Source organism: Ciconia boyciana, chromosome 2 (assembly GCF_034638445.1).
Source record: "Ciconia boyciana chromosome 2, ASM3463844v1, whole genome shotgun sequence".
Taxonomy (NCBI): Eukaryota; Metazoa; Chordata; class Aves; order Ciconiiformes; family Ciconiidae; genus Ciconia; species Ciconia boyciana.
In genome coordinates this window covers 114,253,207-114,270,161 of record NC_132935.1, presented here as the reverse complement: position 1 = coordinate 114,270,161, position 16,955 = coordinate 114,253,207, and the positions used below count along the sequence as shown (strand labels likewise).

General features: G+C 39.7%; 1 protein-coding gene across 12 annotated transcripts in view; it reads right to left on the bottom strand.

Moving 5' to 3' along the window:
- The window catches only part of AVL9 (AVL9 cell migration associated), a 49,906-nt gene that overhangs the window by 26,878 nt on the left and 6,073 nt on the right, over positions 1-16,955 (bottom strand). For all 12 annotated transcript variants that reach the window (XM_072853627.1, XM_072853618.1, XM_072853620.1 and 9 more), the window contains 4 exons: positions 8,389-8,509; positions 2,738-2,823; positions 944-1,015; positions 62-151 (listed from right to left, as the gene is read on the bottom strand). In XM_072853627.1, coding sequence (XP_072709728.1) covers positions 62-151; positions 944-1,015; positions 2,738-2,823; positions 8,389-8,509 — 369 coding nt within the window. The remainder of the gene's footprint in view (positions 1-61; positions 152-943; positions 1,016-2,737; positions 2,824-8,388; positions 8,510-16,955) is intronic.

The following is a 16,955-nucleotide window of genomic DNA, read 5'->3' as shown; positions in this document are numbered from 1 at the left end:
ACTAAAGTCTGTAGCCATACACTGAAAGTTTTGCTCTGTGTGACTATTACTCGAAAGTTACCTTTAGAATTGAAATTTGCGAGAAGTCTTTTTCTTCAAAATACGCATGTGTAATGAGTTGCAGCTTTGCCTGAAGTAACCCATACAAAGGCTTGGAAGAAAAACAAACACACAAGCAAGTGAAGAAAACTTATTTAGTCGCTCATTTTGAACTTTAATCTTCTCCCATTCTTATCTTGCAATATAGACATACTATTACACAGAGTTCATGGAGGGGCCGTCCTTAGTTGCTAACTCGCAGCATCTTTCTCCTGAACTCATTTTAAATGTTGACAACTCTTTTTCTTTCCATTTGCACATACCATACCATCACTGAACATCTTTCTGGAAAAGTACTTCCCTGCTTTAACACTGCTCGTGCAGCTCCACTAATAGTTCTTTCTTCAGCTTTAAGCACAGAAGGAATTTCTGTTCCCTGCCTGGTGACCAGTAGCTTTTGCTAAATAGGTAAAAATACAAGATGTTCCTTCAAAACAAGAGTATGCCGTATGTGTGACTATCTTAAAACCTCTTTCACAGTCATCAATAGCCACTCTCTCCATTATTATAATGGGGCCATTATTATAATGGCCTAACCCCTCAATCCTACTACATGAAATAAAGTTAGTAGCACTTAAGAATAATCAAAAGTGCAAATAGATATCCCGGTCCCTGACAAGTGGCAGACACTTTTACAATTACTGTTACAAGGAGATACCAATTCAAGGCAGCTCATTCAAATGCCATAGCCTTCTGATGCAATTTTATTTCAGTATTTTGTTACCCTCTGCAATGATTTAAAGAAAGATGTTTGGAGCCAAAAGTTCCAAATAAGAATATGGAAAACAAATCATATTTAGTATGTTATTTGAAAGTGTTTTGGGAGTTAAACAAACATTCTTACCAGCTGACTGAGAACACAGACACTTTTCTGTACTGTTTCTCGGGTGATGTCTGCTTGCCGTACTTTTAACGCCTAAGAAATAGAAGTATTACAGTTATTTTTACTCACATACAATTTCAAAAAGAATTCTTTCACAGCCCTAGTTGCCACATACCACCCCCTTATTTAAACTAAATCCTAAAACTGACTGCCTTCAATGGCGTAATAATATCCAAACCATGCAACAGTATGGCCTTACCTAGTAAAAACACTCATAACACTGATATGTCAGAGTTGTGTGCTCATCTCACTGTGCACAGCAAAGATCCAAATATAGCTGTGATGATAGGCAGAGGACTGTTTAAAAGACACTAGCATGAGAAAAAGGCAATAGCCCTGGAAAAGGCAATGGCATTTTAACTCAGGGTAATGTAACAGAAGAGAAGCCACAACACATCACTCGTTCTTCTCTAACATTATCTGTGAAAATGGACCAGGTTGAAAAGTCTTTGCCTAGAAATTGTTTGCTTTATACTCAAGGATTTTCTCTGAGCCACCCATAAAGTAAAGGAGGTATCATCTGCAGAATCAACTACATTCTCAGCCAGACCAAATGGTCCCAGCACTTAACAGCAGACCTAGAAAGGGTGGGGGCAGAAATACAGCCAAGTGATTCACTTAATTGTACAAAACAGCAAGTGTGCGGACAGCAGCCCACACATCAAAAAGGACGGATGGAAAGAGTGCTAGAGCTGTCATATGAAACACACTGTTTTATATTCTACTTGTTCCAAAGAGTTAATTTTAAACATCTATTTATCTTCTTAATTGGTTACTAAACAGCATAAACTGGAATCAAGAGCACAATAAAGCCAAGTTATTGCATAGTTAAATAGAGCACGACTCTACATCACAGAATACAGTGAAGACTGGCTGCAAAGATAGTAAGTGAACTAAAATCAACATGGATTTAGTTCAAAAGAAACACAATTAAAATCTGGATGTGTAAAATTTCTCCTATAGCATAAACAGGAACTTGAAATATAATCAAGATATGATTAACACTAACACAGAGTACATAATTTACATCTTCTCAATACAAGACTCATTTAAAACTCAAACTCACATGACATTCCAGATTCTTGGCATTTCACTGGAACAGGAAGTAATTTTTAAATAAATTTGTAATAATTCCTCAATTTTAAGTGCACAGATCATACTACCTTTACTACTTTTGAAAATACGGGCAGATTCTAGTAGATCAAGTACATAATTTCCTCAGTGTGATCAGGTGCACACTGTAGCTCTCATCAATTTTTCAGCTTTACTGCTAAAAAGTTCAGTATCAGTAAGCCGCTACAATGAGTGGGAAGATTCTGGTCTACTCTGCAAGCGTACTTTTGGCAAAGAACGTAGGTGAAGAGAAACATCCCCACACTTGCATGATCAGATCCCAGGAAATAGTCTCAAATTCTTCATGGTCACACACTGGAGAAATTTCAGCTTTTTCCACCCAAGAGGCCTACTTCCTGGAAACATGACTTCCACCTGAGAGACTGTCAACTTCATTTTGCTACTTGGTGCTGGTGCCTGGATTAGCTCTCAAGAACCAAAACACCAAAACATATTTTTCAATTGCCTTGAACATTTCAAAAGATCATAATACGCCTGCTGACATAAGGGAAAGAAATAGTTTTCAAGTTCTGTAGCACATTTTCATGTAAGCTGATCATGCAGTTTGACTGTGTAATTTTACATTTGTTAATGCATCAAGCCTATTGTTTCATTAATATAATTCACAACTTGGAAAGTTACCTTCGCTTCAATCTGCCTATAGCAAGAAACGCCATATACTGTGGTTCGATCCCCACGTCTCGGTGGCAAATGGAAAAACACGGTATCTATGAAAAAGAAAAGACTGTTTCATAAGTCAGTAACAAGAGTTCAGTATTTTTATTTTCAGCATCACTTATTTATAAAAGCTTTACTGCTGAAAATACTGGCACACTTATTTTCTGAGACTTTAAAAAAAAGAAAGAAAAAGTAATCTATAAAGCTATGCCTGTAACCAAATTAGTTTCCAAATTGCAAGACGCTTTGTGGAAGAATTTCCAGCTGTGCTAATAGGGATATTCTGACAACAGCCTCATGTTTAGCCTGACCAAGCTCCTATACGCCCACTGACAGGTTCTCAGAAACACCTATTGACAGCAGAGAAGCACCACTGAAACCTACAGGCATGCTGCTTTCCCAATTCAACATGGAGGACCAAAGACAAGGCACTATGAGACAAGGTGTACAGCTGGAATGTGATACCATTAAATAGGGAAAAAAAATATAGGGAGGACATATACAGTGGAAAGATTAGAGTAGCTGCTACCACTGCCAAGGTAGATATCCATGCAGCAGCACCACTATGCTAACAAAAAGGATTTGTGAATCCTAGTCTCACACAAAATAATTACTGTTTCTGTGCAAGTGTGACATGAAAGAAAAAAACTCTATAAGAGAAAGGCCTTTATGGCTTAAGATATATACACACACTTGCTAATATTGTGAAAAAGTTGATAAATCCTAAGTAAAGGAGAGGACATTATGACTATTTGCCTTTCAAAACATGAGTGAAATCTGTTTTGAAACCAACTATTAATTTTTTGTTTGCTTCATAGTAATAAAGTAGTCCAAGGGCAATCAAAAGAGACTTCAGGGCCTTGGGACAGTTGGTAAGGGAATCTGGAGCACAGGTTATTTTTTCCTCTCTCCTTCCAGTTGCAGGCAGCGACACTGGAAGAAACAGACAGGCCCAGTCTATTAATACATGGCTCCATGGCTGGTGTCACTTCCACAGTTTTGGGGTTTTCGATAATGGGATGGCCTACATGGTACCAGGATTGCTGGCTTCAGATGGGATTCACCTTTCTCAAAGGGAGATGAGGGTCTTTGCTTACAAGCTGGTGTGGCTCATGGACAGAGCTTTAAACTAGACTTGAAGGGGGAGGGGGATAATATCAGGCTTGCCCGTGACAAGCTGTGGGATGACACACCAAGGTTAGAGGGATAGGGTGCTAGCAAGGACCCTCACCCTGTTGCTCTGAGATGTGCTGGCTACGCTGCAGCACACTTGAAGTCTTACGGAGATGAGCCAGGGGCTCCTGAGGTAATAGGAGCCAACAGTGAAACACCAGTGAAATACCTCAAAGGAATTAAGGGGTGTTCCTCTAAGGTGACACAGCTGACAGCCCAGCTGAAACGCCTCTATACCAATGCACGCAGCATAGGCAAAAACCAGCAGGAGTTGGAAGCCACCGTGCTGCTAGAAAGCTATGACCTAGTTGCCATTACTGAAACTTGGTGGGATGAATCCCATGACTGGAGTGCGGCTATTAATGGCTACAGGCTGTTCAGAAGGGACAGGCAAGGAAGGAGAGGTGGAGGGGTTGACCTCTACATCAAGAAATGGATGGAGTGTGAAGAGCTATACCTGAAGAATAGCCATGAGCAGGTTGAAAGCTTACGGCTAAGAATTAGAGACTGAGGCAACAAAGGGAACCTTGTGGTTGGTGTCTACTACAGGACGCCCGATCAAGGGGAGCCTATTGATGAAGCTTTCTTACTCCAGCTACAGGAGGCATCATGCTCGCAGGCTCTTGCCCTGCTTGGGGCTTCAACCACCCCGACATCTGCTGGAAAAGTAGCATGGCGAGCTACAGGCAATCCAGGAGACTCCTGGAATGCACTGCGGATAACTTCTTAAGCCAGGTAATAGCCCTACCACAGGGGACGCGATACTGGACCTGTTGGTCACCAATGCAAGTGAGCTAATCAGTGACATCAAGATCAGAGGCAGCCTGGGCTGCAGTGATCATGCACTGGTGGAGTTTGCAGTCCTGAGGGATATGTGTCAGGCAAAGAGTAAAGTCAGAACCCTGAATTTTAGGAAAGCAAAATTCCAGCTCTTCAAGGAGTTAGTCAAGAAGACCCCCTGGGAAACTGCCCTCAGGGACAAGGGAGCAGAACAGAGCTGGCAGATATTTAAGGATGCTTTCCATAGAGCACAAGAGCTCTCGATCCCCAGGTGTTAAGAAATCAGGAAAAGAACACAAGAGACCAGCATGGATGAGTCGAGATCTGCTGGTTAAAATCCACAGGCAGTGGAAGCAGGGACAGGTATCCTGGGAAGAGTATAGGGATGCTGCCTAGTTGTGTAGGAATGGGGTCAGGAAGGCCAAGGAGCAGCTGGAGCTGAACTTGGCAAGGGATGCAAAGAATAGTAAAAAAGGCTTCTATAGGTACGTCAGCCAGAAAAGGAAAGTCAAAGAAAGTGTACACCCCGATGAGCAAGACTGACAAACTGGTAACAACAGATGAGAAGGCTGAGGTACTCAACAACTTCTTTGCCTCAGCCTTCACTGGCAACCTCTCTTCCCACACCTCTCGAGTGGATGGACTGCAAGACGGAGACTGGAGGAGCAAAGTCCCTCCCACTGTAAGAGAAGATAAGGTTCGTGACTACCTGAGGAACTTGAACATACATAAGTCTATGGGACCTGATGAGATGCATCCCAGAGTCCTGAGGGAACTGGATGATGTAGTTGCTAAGCCACTCTCCATGATATCTGAAAAGTCATGGCAGTCAGGTGAAGTTCCTGGTGACTGGAAAAAGAGAAACATTGCACCCATTTTTAAAAGGGTAGAAAGGAGGACCCTGGGAACTACTGACCTGTCAGCCTCACCTCTGTGCCTGGGAAGATCATGGAACAGATTGTCCTAGAAGCTATGCTAAGGCACATGGAGGACAGGGAGGTGATTCAAGACAGCCAGCACGGCTTCACCAAGGGCAAGTCCTGCCTGACCAATCTAGTGACCTTCCTTCTATGATGGATTGACTACATCAGTGGACAAGGAAAGAGCTACAGACGTCATCTATCTGGACTTTTGTAAGGCCCAAAGGCCTTACAGAACAGACCTTTACTCCAGAACAGGCCTTACACAGTCCCCCACAACATCACTCTCTCCAAATTGGAGAGATATGGATTTGATGCGTGGACTGTTCACTGGATGAGGAACTGGCTGGAAAGTTGCATCCAGAGGGTAGTAGTCAACAGCTCAATGTCCAGATGGAGATGGGTGACACGTGGTGTCCCTCAGGGGTCCATATTGGGACCAGTACTGTTCAATATCTTAATCAATGACATAAACAGTGGGATCGAGTGCACCCTCAGCAAGTTTGCAGATGACACCAAGCTGAGTGGTGCGGTTGATACGCCTGAGGGATGGAATGCCATCCAGAGGGACCTGGACAAGCTCGAAAAGTGGGCCTGTGTGAACCTCATGAGGTTCAACAAGGCCAAGTGCAGGGTCCTGCACCTGGGTCAGGGCAACCCCCAGAATCAATACAGGCCGAGGGATGAAGGGATTGAGAGCAGCCCTGCGGAGAAGGACTGGGGGATACTGGCAGATGAAAAGCTGGACATGAGCCAGCAATGTGTGCTCACAGCCCAGAAGGCCAACCGTATCCTGGGCTGCATCAAAAGAAGTGTGGCCAGCAGGTCGAGGGAGGTGATTCTGCTCCTCTACTCTGCTCTCATGAGACCCCACCTGGAGTACTAACACCTCTCCTATGAAGAAAGGCTGAGAGAGTTGGGGTTGTTCAGCCTGGAGAAGAGAAGGCTCCAGGGAGACCTTATTGCAGCCTTTCAGTACTTAAAGGGGGCTTATAAGAAAGATGGGGACAAACTTTTTAGCAGGGCCTGTTGCGATAGGACAAGGGGTAATGGTTTTAAACTAAAAGAGGGTAGATGTGGACTAGATATAAGGAAGAAATTTTTTACGATGAGGATGGTGAAACACTGGAACAGGTTGCCCAGAGAGGTGGTAGGTGCCCCATCCCTGGAAACATTCAAGGTCAGGTTGGACGGGGCTCTGAGCAATCTGACCTAGTTGAAGATGTCCCTGCTCATTGCAGGGGGGGTGGACTAGATGACCTTTAAAGGCCCCTTCCAACCCAAACTATTCTATGATTCTATGACAATGAACAGAAGAGACAATCCCATATGCATTAAGTCCAACAGAAAGACAGACTGTTTATAACAAAGCTTATTCCCTTGAGCAAGTTTAATTATATTATGGAGATCACCTAGGGTTTTAGAAAGCCTTTAAGACTATTTCCTGTACCAAGTCATCCTCTTTGCAAAAATGCAACTATCAGTGGGAATTAGCTTAAACCTCAAAAATAGATTATCTAATAAAGTTACAATAAATGTAACATAACTATTATCTGAAATGTATTTGCCCGTTTCAAGTTCATGTGTATTCTTGCCTACAAGACACAAGGATATACATCAGTTTTGTTGCCAAGTCTTTTTTTTTTTTTCCTTACCAAAAAATACACACTGATAATCTTTTAGTGCAGCAATGAAAATGCTCAAAGTTGAGCATTAACTGGGATGGTACTGAGGTAAGAGGGAACAGGTAAGTGCAGCTGTATATGATTTTCCTGGCTTTGAATGCAGCCTACTGCTCGTTATGTATTTAACAATGCAGAAATTGAACAAAAATCATGACCCAGAGCAGAGTCAGAGACTCTTATTGCTGCTCTGAAGGGGATTATTTTGATATGACTTCCTTTGCTTCCAAATGAGGTCTCTGGAAGCTGGAGAACTAGGAAACTAAGTACGTTGAGTTAAAAAAATCGATCTTATTAAAAGTAGCATTAAAGGATTTCTGTGATTTTGCTGTTTTAAGTGACTTCCTTGTTCACTGCTGTGTAGCAAAAAGATGAAACACCTGAACATGCATGTAAATGTCACAGTGATGAACTGAACTGCTGTCAAATAAACAAAGAAATAAATGCAATACTACGCAAAAAAAAAACCCAAACCGAACAAACCTGCAGTGAACTTGGTGGTAACTAGATGGCAAAGGAATAATTCTATCTTCATTCTGCTGACAAATACACTAACGCTCCTGTTCCTGCCCTTTACATTTGCTAGTTTTCAAAATATGTTATTCTACAGACATTGAATGACTTGTATGTCATTCCAAGAATCTCTGAATTAGTGGAGGAAAAAAAAAATTGTAATGACTACGTATATTACAAAGCTGAATTTTAGAATTTCATTTTTCCCTTACCTCAAAACTGGATTAGGTTTTACTCAAGAGTTTATTCCCCCTTCAAAGAACTTCTGAGAAAGCTGGTAGCCTTGTTTTGTGCTAGGACTACACACAAGTGATATGTAACCCTTAAGCTTTTACTGGCATCTGATTTCTTGATATAGGAGGTACACTTCTATGACCTACTTCCATTTTAAACTCTGAAGCATCATTGCCAATGTATTTTGCAGCTTAAACAAAAAGTACAGGAAGTTGAATAGTGAAAAGAATTGTTGATCAACTGTTCAGATATCAGGATTTTTCTTTTGGTGGCAGTAGGAGTAGTACATACAACTTCCTCTCTCGTTTCTTACCTTCCTGATAGTTGTGAGCACCATCGGGTAAGGCGAGAAATGGCAAGTATTTCCATTCCTCTGGTAAACACTGGCTGTCATGTCCTTCTCCAGGCTTTAGGGGAGGATAGGAAAATTCAACCTAAACAAACAAAAATAGAGGGGAAGCAAAGAGAGAATACATTACGGTTACCAAACAAGCAAGCCTCTGTGATTCAGCCTAGCACCTTTTCTTTATCAATGATCTGAAACAAAGTTTTTCTTCCTACTAGCATTCCATGTCTCCCTCCAAAGCACTCACAGACTGACTCATGTGTGGTCTAACTGACAGGCCCTGGGCACATTTGGCTTCTACAGTGCTTCCATCCAGCCTAGTACCTTTTCCTCAAGAGAAATATGAAACAGATGTTCAAGCACAAAACATCACCCAGCAGCTGAATACATTCTCCCCTGTATGCACATAGCCAGCAGCACGTTGCTGCACCTGTAGTGTCAGCAGTGGTCACTGCTGTGGCACACACACATCCTGAAAAAAGGTTTGGCTTCTCAGCCCCTCAAGTGCTCATGACTAGGTAACAGTCTAAGCATGCAAGCCTCTATTTTACCCTACCGGATGTTAAATAATCTCAGAAACTATACTAACAGCAAAATACTGCTTTGAAATATTTTTATGCCCTTGACTGCAATGAGTGCTATGCATTGGCCTAAAGTACCTCCTTTTCCTTTCCCCAAGAAATCCTGCCTTTCAATTTCACCTTTCATTTATTTGCCATTTGCCTCTTTTTCCCAGTAATAGGGACAACCTTTCTATTCCTCACACTACACTACATGTCTACCACAGATCCTCATAATCGGCATCTTCACAGCACTATCCTTTCATCTTCTTTTCCTATGGACACCCCCCTGGGTTTCCAGCCACTTTCACCAACTCTTTTTTCCAGACGTGCATTTCTAAAATTACTGAACAAAATCTAAACACAAATTTATCAGTAAAAGAAACCGTTTAAAAATACTGCAACTTCTCTTGAAGGACATTTAGCAATAAACTAGTGAGCTGTAAAATGTATACATGAAAATAAAAGAGCATGACAAAGCAAGCACACAGAAAATCTTAACATTTGTTGGATGATAAAATAAAAACACTGTAAAGGATGAGAGTACTAAAGAAGAAATGAGAAATAAATCAAGAAAAGTGAAATTCTTTACCTTAACACATGGTGTCACTCTTTCTACAACTGTTGCCAACTTGGAAAAAAGCACAAAGGACAAGAAAATGCCACAAGAAATCAGGCTTGCTACTTGCTGTATCAATTTCAAGTTTTCTTATTCCTTGTATTATAAAAGAGATCTTGAAAATATCCACAAAAAAATAAAGGTCTGGTGAAAGACTAAAGTCCTGAGCTAAAGGTAAGTAACCCACAAAGAGTAATTATGCAAGGGGGTGGAAAAAAAAGACATGCAATAGAAAAATGATTAATTTTGGCAGGGGAAGGAGGAAGGAATCCAGACCCTGACTTGTAGTTACTTATCAAGAATCCATAGAGCCTTTTAAACAAAACATGCCATTAAGCAAAACAGAAGAGCATCTGACTTCCAAAGGAGAGACAAACACTGGAATTAGCATCCATACAAGGAGCAGAGAAACTGCCTGCCATTTAGTACACATATAAATTCTGAGAATTCCCTGCTATCCCTTTCAAATCAGAGATTATAAGAAAATTAAAATCTCAGAAGCTTCATGTAAATATCTGCAACACAGAAGAGGATTATATCATACAATTTGACACTGTCCAGATTCAAACTGGCTAGCTGAAAACACTGTTTACAGAATTATTACTGGATTCTTGCAGGAGGAGTAACCTTAGCAATAAATAAAGCACGGTTCCTAAGTTTTATAACATAGATAGTCAAGGAGCATCTACACTAATGTCCTGAATCCAGAATTTTATTTCACTGCATAGCCAACAGAGAGGGGTTCCGATTCAACCTCTGCAGGAGCTTCTATCGAATACAGAGGAAACCCTGGCTCCCTTAGATTTCAGTGAATACCTTCTAAGCATCATTCCTGACAGGGAAATACTGCAAGTAAGAATCTAAGACATTATTGCTTCCAAGCACTTACAGAATTACAATTGTATTTTGCATTCCAACCAACCAAAATAATGAATTAGAAGACATATTTAAAGGAAAGAAGGGTAGGACAATTCAAGCTATATGAAAAACATGTATTCACTACGGAATACTCCTTTTTAAAGTCCAGAATAAAGCTGAGAGATCTGGCTCCTGTGTTCTTTTGACAGCGCGAAATTTGCTGAAGAACTGCTTTGTTCTAGTTCACAATATGCTATCAACACCTCAGCTGCTATCAGATACTCCCAGCAACAGGAATTTCTGCAGGCTCAGACTGAAATTCAACAAACTGAACAGGCATTAGTGACACTGGTGATAATCTTGTTTTATACTAGTCTGCTTCTTTTAAAAATATGTGTTCTAATACAGAGATTTCAGTATGCACGTGTGTGTATAAGTGAGAGAAGATCACAAAACTCAGATAAAGCAGAATTAAGATTGCTTAAGTGGCCCTAAATAATCTATTTTACAGATATACTTTATGATAGACCTGATTTACATTATGACATACTATTCCTCCCCCTCTGCAAGAGGATCCATGTAGGAAATACCCTGGTTTCTAAGGAGGAATCACATTTGCGTAGTTTAATAGATCGCTGCTTGTTAGAAGTACTGCCTCATATTGCGGAGGCTGAAAGAGTAGAAGTAACAAAGAAGCAGGAAAAAGAAAAAGGACAAACCAACAGCAAGGACAGCATGCAATGCCCTGGAGAACTTCCTTCCACCCCTCCTCTGACTAAAGAGTTCCCAGTGATTTCATTTCAAAGAGTTAAGTCAAACTTTTTCACAAGTAGTCACTGCAGGTGGGATTCATGTCAGCTGACTACATGTTAAAAAGCAAGATCTCTGAGCCAGTTTTCCTAAGCATTCTGCATAGTCAGAGAAAAGAGACACCTGCAGAGGATGATTCATCTGATCTGCTTCTTTCCATCGTCTCTGAAGAGAGCTAGCTCAGACTTTTAAGTCTAATTTGCAAATGACTGAATTAATGCAGATGAAACTCACCCTAACTGTTCCTCATCTTTAGACATTCTGCTTGATTTCTACAGCTCAATTTGCAGACTTGCATCAAGTGCAGTTAGGAATCCTTTGCATAGAAAAAACATTATTTCAACACCAAAGTATTCTAGGAATATTGAGTAGCCTTAAGAAAAAAAAAAAAAGCCCAAACCCCCCAGTTCTTGAAAATCTTGAAACTGAGCAGTGCACATGTACAAAAGTGATAATTCGGAGAATCTATCTCAGTTCTATCTGAACTGAATAGAACTGAATCTCAGTTCTATCACTTCTGAGTTTTTGAACAACTGGAGCCTCACTAAAATTCTTCTCTCAGCCTGTGTATGCAAACTGTACAGTATAGTGTTCCTACTTAAGGCAAATTAAAAAAAAAAAAAAAAAAGAAGTTTTTTTTTCCTCGTCTTCCCCTTTAAACCCAAGACCAACCATACAGGGGGATGGGATGAGACTACAGAAGAGACCTGTCTCACAGCTCTCTTTCTCCCTCTTCACGGAATGAAAAGAGGAGCTCATTTTTTATTTAAATACAGTAGATTTTTATGTAAATCCATACATATATGCATGCGCATGCATAAACATGCACTTCAATTTCCCTGTTTGTCATTAATACATATATGCATTACAAAAAATGCCTGCAAATATGACAATTAAAGTATTTTAATAAAGCTCAGTAGTCCATAGGAACAAAGAAAAACATGCAAGTTTTCAGAGCTGACTGCCGGAGCAGATTTTACAGTTTTTTGTCTCCTCGAGTGAATTGAAAAAGACTCCTCAACAAAATGAAATTCAAATTCAAAGCTGAACTCCTCAGAGACTTCAGAATAAACTACATAAGACATGAACTAGAATCTCCACTCATTTCTTACTCTTCCAAGTGTCAGGGATCTTCATTACAGCTGGAAATATTGATTATGCCTGTCAAGGGATTTTGACGGCAATGCTTTCTGCCTGTTCAGATTGTCTTGCTCTATAAGCAGATAGCTCTTGATGGATTTCAGAACTAAAAAAATCAATACAGAATATTGTGTTGTGATTTAGTGGAGAAATAAATAAATGTGCTCTTCACTACACAAAGTATTTCAACTCTTAGGGATTACCAAGTTAAAATAAAATATAATTTTTAAAAAATCCCTAAACTGAAGGACAACTGAATTTCTGGAACTGACATTTTTCTGTAATTCTGCTGCATTAACCGTTTATATGCAGTTTGTATTGAATCTAACAGTTTGGATACAAAGTACCTACTGATACACAGTCCTATCTTGTTTGTGGAATGAAAAAAAAGTCCAGGCAATCTGTTTTGGTTCCCTGTCTTTAAAGGGACTTCTTAGCTAGAATGAATTTACTAGACATTCATTAACTCACAGTAAGAAAAGATGAGTGCAGGCAAGGAAAAATGTATTTTAGTGCCTACATTTAGGAACTGACATGATAGTTTTTCTTTAAAAAAAATGCATTGATATTATCTTCTACTAAATTTCAAGTACACAATCAGAAGAGAGGTTGAAAAAGGACATTGATAAAAGAGGAATTTCCAAAATATATATGCATGTCCACCTAAACTATCACACTCAAACATTAGACAGGTAGTTGGCATTAATTTTTGGTGAACTTTATAATCAGGTAAGGTTGTTTTCCTTATCTGTGAAAAGCGTTAAGTGTTAGCAATCACAGTAATAGTAAGATCCTCAGTGAACACTAAACAGTGATAATTTAAAATGTGCTGGCAAGTCAGTATAAACTCCCCATCCTCCCCACTCCATCTACTATCACACCTTTGAACTACTCCACTTACAAGTTAACCCCTCTTACTCAGCACAGTCACAATATAAGCTCTCCTCTTCAATACGGGTATTTTGGAAGATTTCTCTTCAGACCAGAAATGAAAAAAATCTGGACCCAAATAAGTTTTTCCATTGGTTCAATGGAGAGAGGATTTAATCTCAAGTCTCTAAAAAAATCTGAAATATTTAGAATGACAGTATTATGTTAAAGGCAAGGATGCTTTCAGTAAGTTGCAGAATCTAATTTACAGAGGATGAACCCATTCCATTCTCTGAACAATTGCTTTGATGATCTCTCCCATTGCTTGTACTGCACAAATAGGTAGAATAATTGCTTCAAATGAAGAAAAGATCAGCAAAACCCATTCATTACATTCATATTTAGAAAAACTCTTCCCTTCATAAATAATTTAAACACATTTTATTTAGAGAATACCAACTCTTCCTCTTTCATTTAAGAAAGAAAAGCAGAAGGATGTTGAGTATTGAGTATAATGCTAAGTAGCATTGACCAAAGAAACCCAGAATATTAAAATGACACATAAAACTTGATCCCTCATTTCAAACAAGTCAGCATTTTTTCTTCACTCAAAGTAGGGATTTTTAAAAGAAGTTTTCTTGATATTTTAGTCCCAGCATAGCCAGATCCAGAGAAAACCAGCACATCAATGATTTTATCTGAATCACCATAACAACTGCAGCATGCAGCCAAATGAAAATCTAAGAACATGGTTAGTCTTTCAGCACTGAGAACAATATATTATTTAAACCACAATTTAACCAGATTTAAATGACAAACTTTCCCCATTGTTGTATGACAGAACCAACAGATCAGGATCTACAAGTTGAAGAGCCCATCCATCTAACAATAATGCCTATGCAGTAATATGACAACCTCTAACAACAGATTTTAAAATATATGTTACATATTTATATAAATATGCATGTGTAATAACTATAACACACATGCACATTTATATAAATATGTATATGTAGAACAAATATGTATGGTATATATTTATATAAATATATTAAAAAACCATTACATACACACACAGTAACAGCAAAGGAAATCCATGTATTACAAAGAGGTAGGGCACAGTCTTTTCTATCCTTCCAGTTCCTGAAACTGGAACTTCCTCACATTCTCATTTGGCTAAAGCTATAGAGCAGCCACTTACACGAGTTCCAAGACACCATCTGTATCGCTACAGATGCACAATATAACCATTCAAGTTTGCTTCAAAAACTCTGACTAGGTTAGTAAAGTTCTGACTCTTGGACCCTTAAAAGAAACACTGAAACCTTTGTATTTGTTTTCAAAGTCATGTTAGTATGCATTTTAGTGACTCTTTCCAATTACTTAACACTTTATTTTTATAGTCATACAGTTCAAGTCAGACAAATCCTGTGTTTTGGAACTTTTGCTCCTATCAGTCTTCTAAAAGAAAGTAAATACCCCCCCCCCCTCCCCGAAGAGGAACATAATACTTCTGCAACCATTCCAGCCTAGGAGACTTGCTAGAGAACTCTGTACCCTCAAGACAAGACTTCATGGTCTTACAGAAAGTAAGTCAGAATTCATGCAGGATGAACTCTGAAGAGGGCACCTTCCTTAATGAAACAAGAGAGGGCAACCCTCAGCTCTACTCCTAACTGATGTCTGCCCAACACAGCAACTAACATAGACTGGGGTCAGCAGCAGCCAATTTTTCACCCACACAACCTGCTGCGCCCATCGGCTCTTAATGGACACACCCAGCTACAGGGACTGGTGGCATTTCTTCTCCCCCAGGAGAGCACACAGACCTCATCACACACAAGACACAGACACGCATCCTTTCCCCAGCTCTGCTGCATGCCCTGGCTCCCAACGGGAAGGAGCCCATGCAGGCTGGCAGGAAGCTGTCAAATGGTACAGTGAATCCTCCTTTTCCTGGGAAAATGGAGTACCAGGACTGTAGGTACGCTTTAAAGCGCATTTACTCATCAGTTTAGAAACAGCCATTGTGTGTAATTCATATAGCATGTATTGCTGAACTGATGCAGTCCAAGCAAGCTATCACCTTGTCTTATGAGCCAACAAGCATTCAGGTTCTTTACCACGGGATGTCTGATGGCCCCAGAAGGGCTCTTAGTGAACATGCTCCTTCCTTACAAGTTTCAACATTAGATTTACTCACAAGACTGGACAAATCCGGCTCACTACCAAGTATGAGGCTGAGAAGCTACACAAATGCAGTAACATCATAAAGTACAGAACATGCTCTGCTCTAGGTAACCCCAATGAAGCAGGCGGCCCCATGCCCTATCCCCCAGCACGTCAGAGCAGGCAAGGAACTTGCTTTCACATCTTGTATCCACAACTTCCTGAGAGTGCTTTTAGAAACAACATGCCTGTCTAGGTGTAATAATTCAGCACCACATACAAGCTATGGGACAGATTACCAAAATTAGACCCATATCATAAAACAAGGCAACATTAGGACAGGAAGCACAAAGTTGAGACTTGCAAATTCCAATTTACTGCAACTGGAGTGACCTCTGTTCAGTGATTTTACACCTTTGAACCTTCCTCTCTTGTATATGTATGTAAATTATGTTGCCACCTCTATACAAGCACTGAGAGCCCGAGTTACTATTTGAAAGCGTTCTGCAATAGGTAGATAAAAGGTGCAACAGAGGTACAGAAATACATCTTTTACTGATTTAGCATTCATTCATTTATTCAAGAGAAAGGTCAAGATTCCTGGTACAGAATGTTTAAATAATTACTCGGATGTTATGATACATACAAAGAACAGACAGATCATAAGATGAATGTTAAGGATGATGACTATGGGAAGCGTTACATAACTGCAAACAGGTATTTAGGAACCTTCTCTCAATTCACACATCAGGGCAACTATGGAGAAAATAACCAGTATGGAATCCTTCAAAGAAATACTTTATTTCCTGTCCAGGACTTCAAGGAAGCAACCCCAAGATTATCAAAGCACAGTGCTCTTTAAAGCTTGAAAAACTAAACAAAGAAACAAAACAAACAAAACAAAAATCCACCATGCTTGGGGGTTTTCATTGAACAATGAACACAAAATACTAAAGTGGATTACAGAGACATGCAAAGAGTGGAACCCATCATTAATTCTACACAAGAGATCAGAATCTGTGGTATTGTTTACAGAAGTGTGAGATAGCAATTACATCAAGTACTCAGCAATGCCCTGTTTATTTAAAATTATTAGCATCCCATGCTAATTTGAGTAGCCTTTCTAATAAAAGCTTAAAAGCTTCTTTCAAAGTTTCAACTTGTTGAACATAAGCAAATCCACATATTTTAGATAACAGGCTAATCTTTGATACTTGATATATGCTATGATTAACTTCATCAAGAGATTTCATTCTCATAACGGTCCTTTAAAATGCTTAAATAATATTATTACAAGCAGGGAACAGAAACAAAGGAATTGTGCTAATGTTTACAGGTTATTATCAATACAGCCAGGAAGAAAGCCCTTTGGCTTAAGTGCAGCCTAGTTCAAGTTATTTTTTGTTTCTGTTGTTCCTTTAACAAGATCTTGTTTAATGACTAGAGAAGATTACCTATTGCATAATACCTGCCTACTGTGCTTCCCCAAAACAAAGTCACAAGGACTT